Below are 12,636 nucleotides of genomic sequence, written 5' to 3' on the forward strand. Positions count from 1 at the left end.
TTCCCAGGATATTAATGACTACTTCTCTAATATCCTCTCCCTCTACCTATTTTACACCTTGGATTTTCAGATTCCACCTGCGAGAGTACGTTTGAAGTTCAGCTACATTCTCACACAGCTTATTATTTTTGGATTGCATTTTCTTCAGCTCATTCTCTAGGAACGTTATCTTATCCTTGTTCTCGCTCACAATTTTGTGTAGTTGATTGACAGTTTCTGACAAATGATCGATCTTCTTTGATGTTTCTTCTGTAGCCCGCTCTATGAGGGACACGTTGGAGAGCGTGGCGTCTTGTTTAGTAGACAGGGACTGGATTGCAGAGAAAAGTTCCGACATGGAAATGTTTTCTTTTACTTTTTTCACCGGTGGATTTTTACTTGGGGTCTGAGGTAAAGAGGTTGCAAGGATTTCATCCTGGTCAGTTTTGTTCTTTCTCTTGCTTGAGTTCGCGGCTTCTTGTGTATCCATGCTGCTCTGGTTCTCGTTGTGGCTAGCTAGCATGTCAGCCGTCTTCTGCGAGACTTGGATATTTCGTCTACTTTTGTCTTTCTGTCGTGTTCTTCCCATTCAACTTGACAAAAACGAACTCTAAACTTATCCCATGTCCATAAAAAAAGTTATAGTTAGTTTCTTTCAATATTAATAGCCAATATTTGACTGTTAACCACCTAACCCACAATATTGCTTTGAAGTCACAGCGACGCCATCTTGGCCTCCATCCTGTATTCTGATTAAGTCAACAATACCTCTAGGCATATCTGACGTCATGTATTTGATATTTTTATGTGAAGGTTAATTTCCATATTGACATCAGTTCATTGTGTTTGAGGACGGTTCACTGACGGGTTTTCAACGGATAGATTAGATTAGACTAGTTTAACAGTTACAGAGCAGCTACAGTAGCCTATCAGAACAGCTACAGTATTAGAGGCGCAGACCCTTAATTAACGGGCTACACATAATGGCTGACGACAGCCAGGTAAGGTTAATTTTAGCTTACGTTTAACGAGCTTTAGAGTTTTCCTAATTCCATCTTGTTCTAATACCAAGTCTGCCTTAAGTGCAGAAACCGTGGTTGATATTAGAAAATAAGTATGATTGGAAGTTTAGGTAAGTAATTAAATTAGGTAATTGTTGTGGGATGTTAGCATACCATACTGCGCTTATAGCATTAGTGCCATGGAGGATTGTGCAGGCCGGCAGGTTGCTACAGTTTCCTAGTAGCATTTATGCTTTAGGGATCAGATCTGGATGACTTTTTTACCTGAACTGCTCATTGGCTGTCCATAATGAGCCCAGCAAGCATGATGTGTAGCTGGGCTCTGCAATGACTAGCTCCCAGAGCAATTACAAATAACTATTCTTGTTTTAATAGCGTCATTAGAACTAGCAACATGACAGTCAGTCACCTCAGTAGAAACGCTATGTGTTGGATTCGTCCATGTCTTGCTAAATTACCTAGCTACCATAACAGCTGTGGGGAATTTATACTGCAGTTTTAAGGGATCTCTCTGAAGGTTTTAGATGATACAGTGGTGCTTCGTCCTCTGGATGAAGAATCATACATCTCGGCTTGGCTTCATTGCATTATTATTTGGGAAACGTTGACATGCCATTTGTGTTGACGGATGGATGAAAATAATGTAATTATAGTATCGTTATACATAGGCTAGCAGGAAAATCAGCATGAGATAGATACCCGTAGAACTGAGCCCTGCTCCAATTCAGCACCATGCCGCGGTCTCAGGTGCTGCCCAGACTCGAAACATTTCAGCACCATGGCACGGTTCCCTGACGCCTTGAAACGTGTCAGCACTATGCAGCGGACAATAGTTCTGAAATAGTTAAAGCCCCCTAGAACGTCATTGATTTTAAATTATTGTAAGTGCAAGTGGTTATAATTTATTGCATGTCCTAGTTTTGCAGCTTTGCAACCTCAGAATTGTAGCTAATGGATTGCAGCGAGTTACGTGTTTGTGCATGGTGATGAATGAGGATGCTTGATAAACCATACATTAAATGCAACAACGTGCACTTACAAATATTTTCGTTTGGCAGAACTTTGACAAGCTATGATCTGTTTTCTAATGGCATTGACAATTCATATAGACATTAGACTTAGGCCTAATTGTGACATCATGTGTGTATGACATCTTTGAAGAATGCCCTGGCTTCAGCCAATCGGAATCGAGTATTCAACAATGCTTTGGCATAATTCAAGGACGTTCATATTCACTTCAGTTGTCTGCCGATGGTTCACTGACGTTTTTTCAAAGGAAGTATTAGTATTACCTCTAAACAGCCTACAACAATAAGCTACACATCATGTCAGACGACAGCAAGGTAAGGTTCATTTAGCCTATTTTGAGTTTAGAGGAGAAATTACTAACAATATAGTAGGTCACTTTTTATTTATTTATTTTATTTTACCAGGTAAGTTGACTGAGAACACGTTCTCATTTGCAGCAACGACCTGGGGAATAGTTACAGGGGAGAGGAGGGGGATGAATGAGCCAATTGTAAACTGGGGATTATTAGGTGACCATGATGGTTTGAGGGCCAGTTTGGGAATTTAGCCAGGACACCGGGGTTAACACCCCTACTCTTACGATAAGTGCCATGGGATCTTTAATGACCTCAGAGTCAGGACACCCGTTTAACGTCCCATCCGAAAGACGGCACCCTACACACAGGGCAGTGTCCCCAATCACTGCCCTGGGGCATTGGGATATTTTATTAGACCAGAGGAAAGAGTGCCTCCTACTGGCCCTCCAATACCACTTCCAGCAGCATCTGGTCTCCCATCCAGGGACTGACCAGGACCAACCCTGCTTAGCTTCAGAAGCAAGCCAGCAGTGGTATGCAGGGTGGTATGGTGCTGGCACTACCACAGCAATAGGTCTCACTGGTTTAATCCATGGACTGAAATCTGACCACTATTGCCGTTTTGTTTGAAATAGGAGAGAATCATTTGTTTCATAAAGTCACAACCTTGGACTGATATTGACCTCTCATTTATCCACTAGAACGTGAATTGGGAGGATCATCCGGATGACCAAAATAAAGTTGTGGAGAATATGAAGGACGAAACAGAGACACATGAGACCAACAAGAACAGGACAGGAGGCAAGGTAAGAAATATGCTGTCCTTTATACATCCTCTGTCTACTTAGGCACAGATCTAGGATTAGTTTACTATCACTAAATCCTAACCTTAAAGCATTAGGAGACACTACACTGACCTTAGATCTGCTATGAGACCTATAATCTGTTGTCATGTAGGCTAAACGTAAGTCCAGTGGCCGTGCCAAGAAGACTTCCGTGGAGGAGGACAGCAGCATTGGTGCAGGTCCGAGATTACTTAATGTTGGGTGCAGGTTGTGTTCAAATTCATCAGCACTGATCTGAGAAGATAGTATCTATATAGGTGAAAGCAATATAGTGGAGGCCTTCAGAGAGATGTGCTTTTACCTGTCCAGTGCAATCAAATCACTAAAGGTGAAGGAAATTAGGAATAAAGTTAAGATTCAACTTTAGATTTCTCTTTGCGATTTCCCAGAGTCTTCTCAGACACCCGGGTGTGGTTTCCGGGAAAGGGGATCTATCATTGAGCAGCTGGAGAAGGAGGCTCAGAGGACTCTAATGCCTTCTCTCAAGATTGGGACATGCTGTGCCCCAATCCTCCTCTCTTTCCTGAGGAGTCTAACTGATGAGCAAGTTCCATTTCTTTTTCCAACCTCACATACAACTTATCTCAATTTATAGTCATAGTGCACCTTCTAACCACAAATGGGATTTTAAACACTACACCTAACCCTAACATCACTGTAACCACCCATAACTCTTGCTGTAAATCAAGAACAAAATGACTCATGTACATGCTAATAGCTTAATTAAATACACTTTTATTATCCCTAACATGGCTATCTAGTGACTCCACTAACTCAACACCAGTGTGCAGCTAAAATATGTTTCCTTTCTTTTCTTTTCTCTAGCCAATGGAGAGTGATTCAGCATGGCATGAAAAATAACGTAAGTCTCTCCACATAAGGTTCTGGTCAAAAGTTGTGCACTATATATACATATATATATATATATATAGGGAATGGTGTCATGGAATTGGTTGATTGGCAAAAACATTACTCTGTTTGTTGGTCATAGCTGACATTCGAGCAGCTCTCCATGCTGTGTCTGAAGATTGTTAAGGTCGTGACCCAGACAGCCCTCCGCATTCTCCTACCAGCGTTAGCTCGTATCATGGGGGTGAACCTGAGGAGTGGGGCAACCTCCCCAGAATCCCAGTGCTCTCTGACAGGGTCTGAGGATTCCTTAGGCAGTCTGGATGAGAGAGAGAAAAGGCTGCTGATCAGTGAGATGAACTACTGGACTAAGGAGAGGAGGAGGAATGGCAGTGCAGGGTGCCGCCAAAAATCCACTCGCAGAACCTCATCATCATGCTGGTCGCCTAAGAGGTATGTTCACAGCAATATTTGAACTTAATAATTTCAAGACCTGACCCATACTTATCATAAATTATTAACTTGGAATTCATACCTTGTAATTTTAAGTTCTGGACAGAAATGTTGCCCCTGAGGGAGTGGGTCCAGGTGAAGTAATTTTTAACTGGGTAAGCCATAAAGTAATCTATGAATAAATAGATCAGGTACATGCCTTTCAGAATTAGTCATATTCTGATGTCGTATAAACATAAAAATCAGGCAAAAAATTGTGTCCGTTGGCTTTAGGCTTCTAGAACTACGATGGTATGAGAAGTAAACCATCATTGCTCTAATTTGGTTTTCAGGCTCACTAATGACCCAGATAAGATACCAGTTGGTCACATTTGCATGGCATAAGTGGTGATTGTGTGTTTATCTTCAAGGTCCCAGACCTCATTGCAGAGCTTGCCTGCAACTAGAGAGGCTCCCCTCATGGAGGAGCCTCTGAAGGCTCTTTTTGGGGTAACGGAAGAGAGCCTCCTGATATCCCTGGTTGAGGGTCACTCCAACCCCACCTCCTCCAGCTCCTCCGAGTTGAGCTGTGCTATCGTGGGGGAGGTAGTACACCAGCTTAACTCTGGCCTCTCAGTGGCCATTCAGGCCAGCTCGGGGAGTTTCCCCCCTATGCACAGTCAGGACATAGCAACAGGCAAGGAGGTCATTCGGGTAGCCTCGGTGCAGATCCTGGCCGAGCTACAGAGCAAAACGTCTGAGCCAGAGTGGGTAGGGTTTATCGAGCCCCTCATGGACCCTGTGACCGATGATGTGCTGGATGCCATTGTCGGCACAATGGACAAAATGGCACAGGACTTCAACATCCTCTTGGATCTGGCCAAGAAGATGACAATCTTGGGGTCTAAATTTCTGACCAATCTTCAATGTGACCTTGATGTTGAGTGTCCATCTGGGAAAGAAGAAACCACTCACTTTCTCAAAGAGACAGGATCCTCTACCAGTGTGGTGGCCAGAAAGCTTCAGACCCTCTCTAGCCCCGACTTTCAGTCTAAAGCCCTCAAGGCGGTGAGCACCATCCTTACAAGGAAAGTCAGCAGCTCTTCTGGCATGGCTCCTTCCTCACGGGCTTCTAGTGCTGCTCCTAGCCTTACTGAAGCACCCCTGAATACCAGCTCTACAGCCCTGACATCTGTAACCTCCACTGCCACAGTGATTGTTAAGGCATTTGTGGGAGGCATGGAGACGATAGCATCATTTGAAGGCACATGTGAAGCAGTTGATTGGCCAGTTCCTGTAAATGACCACAAAACAGGTTCTTCACAGAAGATAACCTTCTCTCCAGCCCGCACACTCTACGGCCTTATACGAGCAAAGCTGAGGGACCTTTTAACTCTATCCGCTCGAGAAGAAGGTGTGGCTAAGGATGCTTCTCTTCAGGAGTATTCAGACACCCTGGAAAAGGCAACTGTTTCAACTGTTGAGGTCCAGTTACCCAGCACCAAACTTAGTAGAGTTCCCAGTGAGAGCCAAACAATATCAGCTCTCTGTCTCTCCAATCTGGATACCAGTACTCAAGAAGTTCTTAGCAGTGTTTTTTCCATCTACAAGTCAGAGTTATCAAAAGTGGAGAGTAAATCCTTGGACGTTGTCAGTTCATCTAATGAGTCCCTAGAGGCTTGTTGGTTGGTTGATGGTGTCCTATCAGAGCTTGATGACTATAGTATTTCCCAGTCATCCTCACCCAATGAAGACTTGAGTGTGAGTACTCAATGTTCTCAACTGAGCTCAGAAGAGAGTGTCAGAATCACACAGTCCTCTACTAGTCTGATTCAGAGCATTAAGAAGCTCTCCAGCAATGACTTTCAGACTCAGGCAGAAGAGGCAGTGAGTAAAGTGCTGATGAGATCCAGTCAGTCCTTTATCACACAGATCAGCCATACTGGTCTTCAGAAAAGTCCGCAGGCTGGCTTATCATCTAGCTCGCCATCAGAGATTGCCTCCATGTCTTCTCAAAATACAGCCTCTACATTAGTGGAAACCTTTGTCAAAGGAATGGTGACTATTTTCCAGAAAAATGAGTCCACTGGCACTGTGCTACTGGAAAGAAGTGGGAAAGTTTCGCAGTGCTCCCACGGGGGCTCCCAACTGGATGACACTGAATTGAGTGTTAAAATATCAGAGGAGAAGCTTTGGTCAACAGCTAAGACCATCTGCGTCAGTATGAAGAACACACTTAAGGATTTCTTCACAGGGCTGAAGCCATCCGGATCCGAAAGGACAGAAAATGCTTCTTCCAAAGAGACCCTTGGGGAAATCCTGGTTGCTATCCAGAGTGAAATCTCAAACTTAGGGCGAATGAAGGATTCCAGGGAGCTCCTTCAGATCAACGATATGGTAGGAACTATGCTGAAGGAGGTTGAGAAAAGTGAGGATGACAGTGAAGAAGTCTGCCAAGACATCCCTAGAACCTGTTCATCTTTGTCCACTTCTTTAAAGGGTCGTAGTTCCTTGTCCAGCTCTTCAAAGGGTCCTAGGTCAGAGTGTGAGTTAGAGATCAACCTCCCTGGCACTCCCATCCCTGATGAAGTGCCTTTTGATCTGACCTGCCCCATAGTCAGGAGCTCCTGCATCGACATCAGGGACTCTAAAATGCCAGAGATTTCCACAAGTGACCTAAAGACAAAGATGATGGCACACACAGATAAACCCCTGCATCGTAACAGGCCAATGACTGACAGCAGCCGACCACCGAGTGCTAAAGCCTCTTTTCGATCATCCACTCCGTCTTTCACCAGCAAGGGAACCTCTTTGGTAACAAAGGGAGATGGGATTAACATTGAAAAGAAGGAGGTGTGCATCCCCAGCAGCTCTGGCCATCTGAGGGAGCTCTTAATCACCCTGGAAATCAGCAGTGCCACTGCATTCCTACTGCAGTACTTGATGGACTCCAGCAAAGATGATGTCATGTGTTTGGTCACCATACTGGTGATACGGTTGCTATCGAAGATCAGACCCTCAGCCCTAGATGGACCCTCCCAACAGGCAGCAGACATGACAGAAACATCTCAGCAACTCACCAGACAAGTCCTGTCTGAGTTCTGTGCTGCATCCAGATTCTCCAGGACACAGGCATATTCCCAGAACCTGCACATCCACAGGGTGTTCAGAGGTGTACATAAAAACCTCATGGAGGAGTTTGGCTCTTATAACACCCTGCAAGCAGCTATTTCCTCCCAGGACCCTACATTTGACAGAGTCCTGGTAAAGTCCTTGACCCAGCAGCTGGTACAGGGATGCAAGGAGGCGTCAAGACCAGCTTCTGCTGCAACAAACCCATCAGACCAGGCTGAGACAGAGAGGGGGGCTGAGCAGAAAGCAAGAAGGAGCTTCCTTTGCTTTTCAATGACCAAACTCAGGATCAACTTCAAGGTATAGCAGGGAGTTAGCATTTTTTTGTTGTTCCAGTTAGGTGCTGATGTTATTGATGTGGCTATGATCAGACAAATACATGCGATAAATATGTTTTATTCATCACTAAATTGTTGCCTTGGATTCAGAAGTGTTCCATTTATTTATTTATTCTCTGTACCATTTTCTTTACCTTTCTCCTGTTAGCGTTCCAAGAGAGGAAACAAAAATGACTGCCATTCAGTCCAGGAACAGACTGAGATTCCCTCTACTGATGGACATTGCATAGGTAAGGATGTTTTAGAGCTCTGCTATAGCTTGTAGTTTTGTTTAGGTTTGTGTTAGAAACATAGAGTATGCCTACAAACTCATAGCACTGTTATTTTTCAATGTTATTATACTGTATTTCTCTCTCTCTCTTTCTCTCTCTCTCGCTCAATTTCTCTTTATCTCTTACCCCATCCATTTCTCTTGTGTTTCTAGCTCCAGTTGGAGAGGTTTCTCCCTCCATATCTCAGCCTATCAAAAAACGATCCTTGATTGTCAGGGTCTTTTCAGCAATGATGAAGCCATTCAGGCGCTTCACCAAGAAGAACCTGTAACCTGTAACGCTGCATGAAGAACTACTTTTGTAACAGCAAGACTTTTGACAAGAGGAATTTCTGCATGTTTACCCTTTCAAAGTCTATTTGATCAAATAAATGCAAATTATTTTACAAGAGTTTCAAGTGTTTTGGATGATTGGTAGCACTGAAGCAGCTTTTCTCAGAGAAATGTGCTAGTTCCCCCTTGGTTACACATTTATTGTGCAGTTTTTGAGTTGGCAGGACTTGGGGTGGCAAGTAGCCTTGTGGTTAGAGCGTTGGGCCAGTAACCGAAAGGTTGCTAGATCAAATCCCTGAGCTGACAAGGTAAAAATCTGTCATTCTGCCCCTGAACAAGGCAGTTAACCTGCTGTCATTGTAAATAAGAATTTGTTCTTAACTGACTTGTCTAGTAAAATATAATAACCAGAGCTTGTCTCTAATACAATAGTTGCTGCATAGACCGTCAGATAACCAGATGTTCTCTATTCAGTTAGATTGATAAGAGCTTATTAGCAGCAAGGGGAAAACACATAGAGGAGAATTAGCTATCTGCAGCTAGATCAACCCTCTGAGATGTTATCTGTATGTTGAATATATAAGGTGACAGTGTATGTCAGAGCAAAAATCAAGCCATGAGGTCAAAGAAATTGTCCGTAGAGACATGATTGTGTCAAGGCACAGATCTGGTGAAGGGTACCAAAACATTTCTGCAATATTGAAGGTCCCCAAGAGCACAGTGGCCTCCATCATTCTTAAACGGAAGAAGTTTGGAACCACCAAGACTCTTCCTAGAGCTGGCCGCCGGGCCAAACTGAGCAATCGGGGGAAAAGGGCTTTGGTCAATTCAAAAATGCTCTATTCTGAGAACTACTTTTAATCACAGAGTAGAAAACATAGAACCATACTGTGTGAATCACAAGTATGGGTGTATTCTGGAATAAGACAAACCTATAGAGTTGGAGTCCCATTACAATATCATCATTTGTCAATTCCTTTTATGAAAACCTTTACAGCTCTCAATTTCAGGAAGATGGTTGTGAAAGCTACATTTGCCACATTCAGAATTATGTCCCTGTAATTGAGGATGATTTCCACTCAGTTTGCGATTCACCTGTGTCAATTGGAGAAATTAGAGAGGCTCTGAATTCAATGAAAAAGGGGAAATCACCTGGCCCCGATGGCCTGTCAGTTGAATTCTATAGACAGTTTTGGGAGTTGCTAGAAGACCCGATTTTCAATATGTTTCAAGATTGCATTAAAAATGGGGAAATGGTCTCCACTATGAAACAGGGCCTTATTTCATTGATTCCGAAGACTGATAAAGACCCTTCTCTCATTGACAATTGGAGACCAATTACTTTATTAAATGTTGATTACAAATTGATTGCTCTGGTTTATGCCAAAAGATTAAAGAAAGGAATAGATACCATTATAAATGAGACTCACTGAATCGTGTAAACCTGCTGCACTTTCTTCTGTGTTGTGCTCGTCTCTCCCAGTGTCCCTAGGCAAAAGGTGTGTCAACCCAATTGTAAAGCAGTCTCTTAAAATTTGGAATCAGTTCCGTTTAGCCTTTGGCCTCCGAGGCTTTTCTCTATCAGGCCCAATCAATCAGAACATTTTATTTCCTCCATCTTTGAATGATGGGGCTTTTGGCATCTGGCACTCACTAGGCCTCTCCTCACTAGCCCAATTATTCTTTGATGATACATTTGCCTCTTTTGCTCAGCTACAGGAAAGGTTCAACCTCCCCCAATCCCACTTTTTCCGCTATCTCCAGACTAGGAACTTTGTCAGAGCTAACACACCTGAATTTCCCCATAGGCCTGTGAATACAGCTATAGAGAGCATCCTGGAGCTGAACAAGCTTCCTAGGGGTGCAATTTCAGATGTATATGCAATCATTCATGACTTACAGAACCCTTCTTTGGTGCCTTTAAAGACTCGATGGGAAAAGGAGTTGGGGGAGGAACTTGGGGAAGACACCTGGGAATCTGTGCTGCGCAGGGTGCACTCGTCCTCTTTTAGCACTAGACACAGCCTCATTCAATTCAAGGTGGTTCACCGTATCCACTGGTCTGGGGCCAGACTTGGAAGAATATTCTCTGATTTTGATCCTACCTGTGTCAGATGTAAAATTGGACCAGCCACACTGCTGTCATAAACTGTCAAGTTTCTGGGAATTAATATTTAAATGTTTCTCTGATATATATAACACTGTTATAGATCCCTCTCCCCTTACAGCCCTTTTTGGAGTACTGCCCATAGGTACCCCCCTGTCAAGAATCCAGTCGGACACTGTTGCTTATATAACTCTTTTAGCTAGACGGCTAATACTACAGAACTGGAAGATGGCAGCTCCCCCATCTTATAAATATTGGGTGAGAGATGTGTTGTGCTCTCTGAAACTAGAAAAAATGCAATTCACGTGGGAACCCCAAACTGTTTAATGAGGCTTGGGCTCCATTCCGGTCTTACTTTAAACAATCCATCCTCTGATGGCATTCCTATTAAAACCAAAATAAGTCTGTATTTGACCCCCCTGTGACTTAGAGGTTGGATGAGCATTTCTCTGTGTTTTTTTCTGGGGTGGGAGTGGGGGGCATTAAGGTTGATGTGCTTATTGATTGTGACCGGCGGATGCCTTGTTCATCTTGCCCGGGCAGAGACTAAGGTGTGAGCTTGTTTTTCCCAGTTATTTAAATTTTTTAATTCTGTTCACGCCTACATAAAATTATTATTATTCATTTTTTATTTTAAAGCATTGTAAACTTTTTATTTTTGGTCCAGTGGATGGTTGGTCTGTGGCCTTGACTGTCTGTGAGTGGTTGCATTTCTCCACCCCATCCCTTGACTGTTCACAGGAACAATGGTGAGGTGTTTGCTCTGTCCCTATACTATAGATTGCCCTTTAACCTTTTGTAGCCTTCTGGCTGGTGTGTTTAACTTGTCTAAAGTATGGTATCTTTAAAGTTTTTTTTTTTTAATATGTATTATTTGTATTTTTTCTAGTTGAGTATATTATTTATATTGCTTTGTCTTGTCTGTGTGTGTGTAAAACTTAATAAACAGAGTTTTCAAAATAAATGAGACTCAAACAGGATTTATGAAGGGCCGTCACATAAGCTCTAACATTCGTTTAGTCTTGGACCTTATAGATTATTCAGATGCAATTGACTCAGATGTGGTTGTCCTATTTCTGGACTTCTGTAAAGCCTTTGACACAATTTAACATGAATTTCTCTTCTACTTTTTGGATTTGGTGAACATGTTATTAAAGTAATTTGCATGTTTTACAAAGATATAAATAGTTCTGTGCTACTAACCCTTAGCATTCAGATTGAAATAACGCCAGGCATCCTCAACACAGAGATCTTTGCATAATGTAATAATAATGTTACTATTTTGAGGGTTTTGACTCGTTCTAGAAAGAAAACGATCAACAGATGCATCAGGTGTTACATTAAAATCTCCTGAAATAATTAGAAAAGCCTCTGAGTATTTGTTGCTTAAATCCTGTACTTTCCTGGTAAATTGGGCAAAAAGGGTCTTATTAGGTGCATGTGAGTTATGTCCGTATACATTACAGATGATGAAAATAGCATTGTCAAGTTTAACAGTTAATATGACCCATCTGCCGTCTTGTGAAGATGTGGATTCTAGAATGTCACAAATAACTTGTGAATAAGTGTCAAAACACCAGCAGAATGATTAGACAGGGACTGGATTGCAGAGAAAAGTTCCGACATGGAAATGTTTTCTTTTACTTTTTTCACCGGTGGATTTTTACTTGGGGTCTGAGGTAAAGAGGTTGCAAGGATTTCATCCTGGTCAGTTTTGTTCTTTCTCTTGCTTGAGTTCGCGGCTTCTTGTGTATCCATGCTGCTCTGGTTCTCGTTGTGGCTAGCTAGCATGTCAGCCGTCTTCTGTGAGACTTGGATATTTCGTCTACTTTTGTCTTTCTGTCGTGTTCTTCCCATTCAACTTGACAAAAACGAACTCTAAACTTATCCCATGTCCATAAAAAAAGTTATAGTTAGTTTCTTTCAATATTAATAGCCAATATTTGACTGTTAACCACCTAACCCTCAATATTGCTTTGAAGAGCGACGCCATCTTGGCCTCCATCCATTCTGAATAAGTCAACAATACCTCTAGGCATATCTGACGTCATGTATTTGATATC

General features: G+C 42.6%; 1 protein-coding gene across 3 annotated transcripts; it reads left to right on the top strand.

Annotated features, from left to right (window-relative positions):
• Window positions 1-267: 267 nt before the first annotated feature.
• LOC129846055 (uncharacterized) lies at window positions 268-8,584 on the top strand. 3 transcript variants are annotated; one of them, XM_055914040.1, is made up of 9 exons: window positions 268-390; window positions 3,028-3,132; window positions 3,284-3,350; window positions 3,561-3,714; window positions 3,997-4,033; window positions 4,163-4,473; window positions 4,884-7,884; window positions 8,071-8,152; window positions 8,347-8,584. In XM_055914040.1, exons 2-9 carry the CDS (start codon window positions 3,079-3,081, stop codon window positions 8,463-8,465), a joined length of 3,825 nt encoding a protein of 1,274 aa, XP_055770015.1. In that variant the 5' UTR covers window positions 268-390; window positions 3,028-3,078; the 3' UTR covers window positions 8,466-8,584. The 3 variants fall into 3 exon arrangements, with proteins under 3 accessions (XP_055770015.1, XP_055770014.1, XP_055770017.1); XM_055914039.1 differs by lacking the exon at window positions 268-390 and adding an exon at window positions 932-980; XM_055914042.1 differs by lacking the exons at window positions 268-390; window positions 3,284-3,350 and having other exon boundaries at window positions 3,050-3,132.
• Window positions 8,585-12,636: the final 4,052 nt, after the last annotated feature.

This window comes from Salvelinus fontinalis, unplaced genomic scaffold, assembly GCF_029448725.1.
Source record: "Salvelinus fontinalis isolate EN_2023a unplaced genomic scaffold, ASM2944872v1 scaffold_0437, whole genome shotgun sequence".
NCBI lineage: Eukaryota > Metazoa > Chordata > Actinopteri > Salmoniformes > Salmonidae > Salvelinus > Salvelinus fontinalis.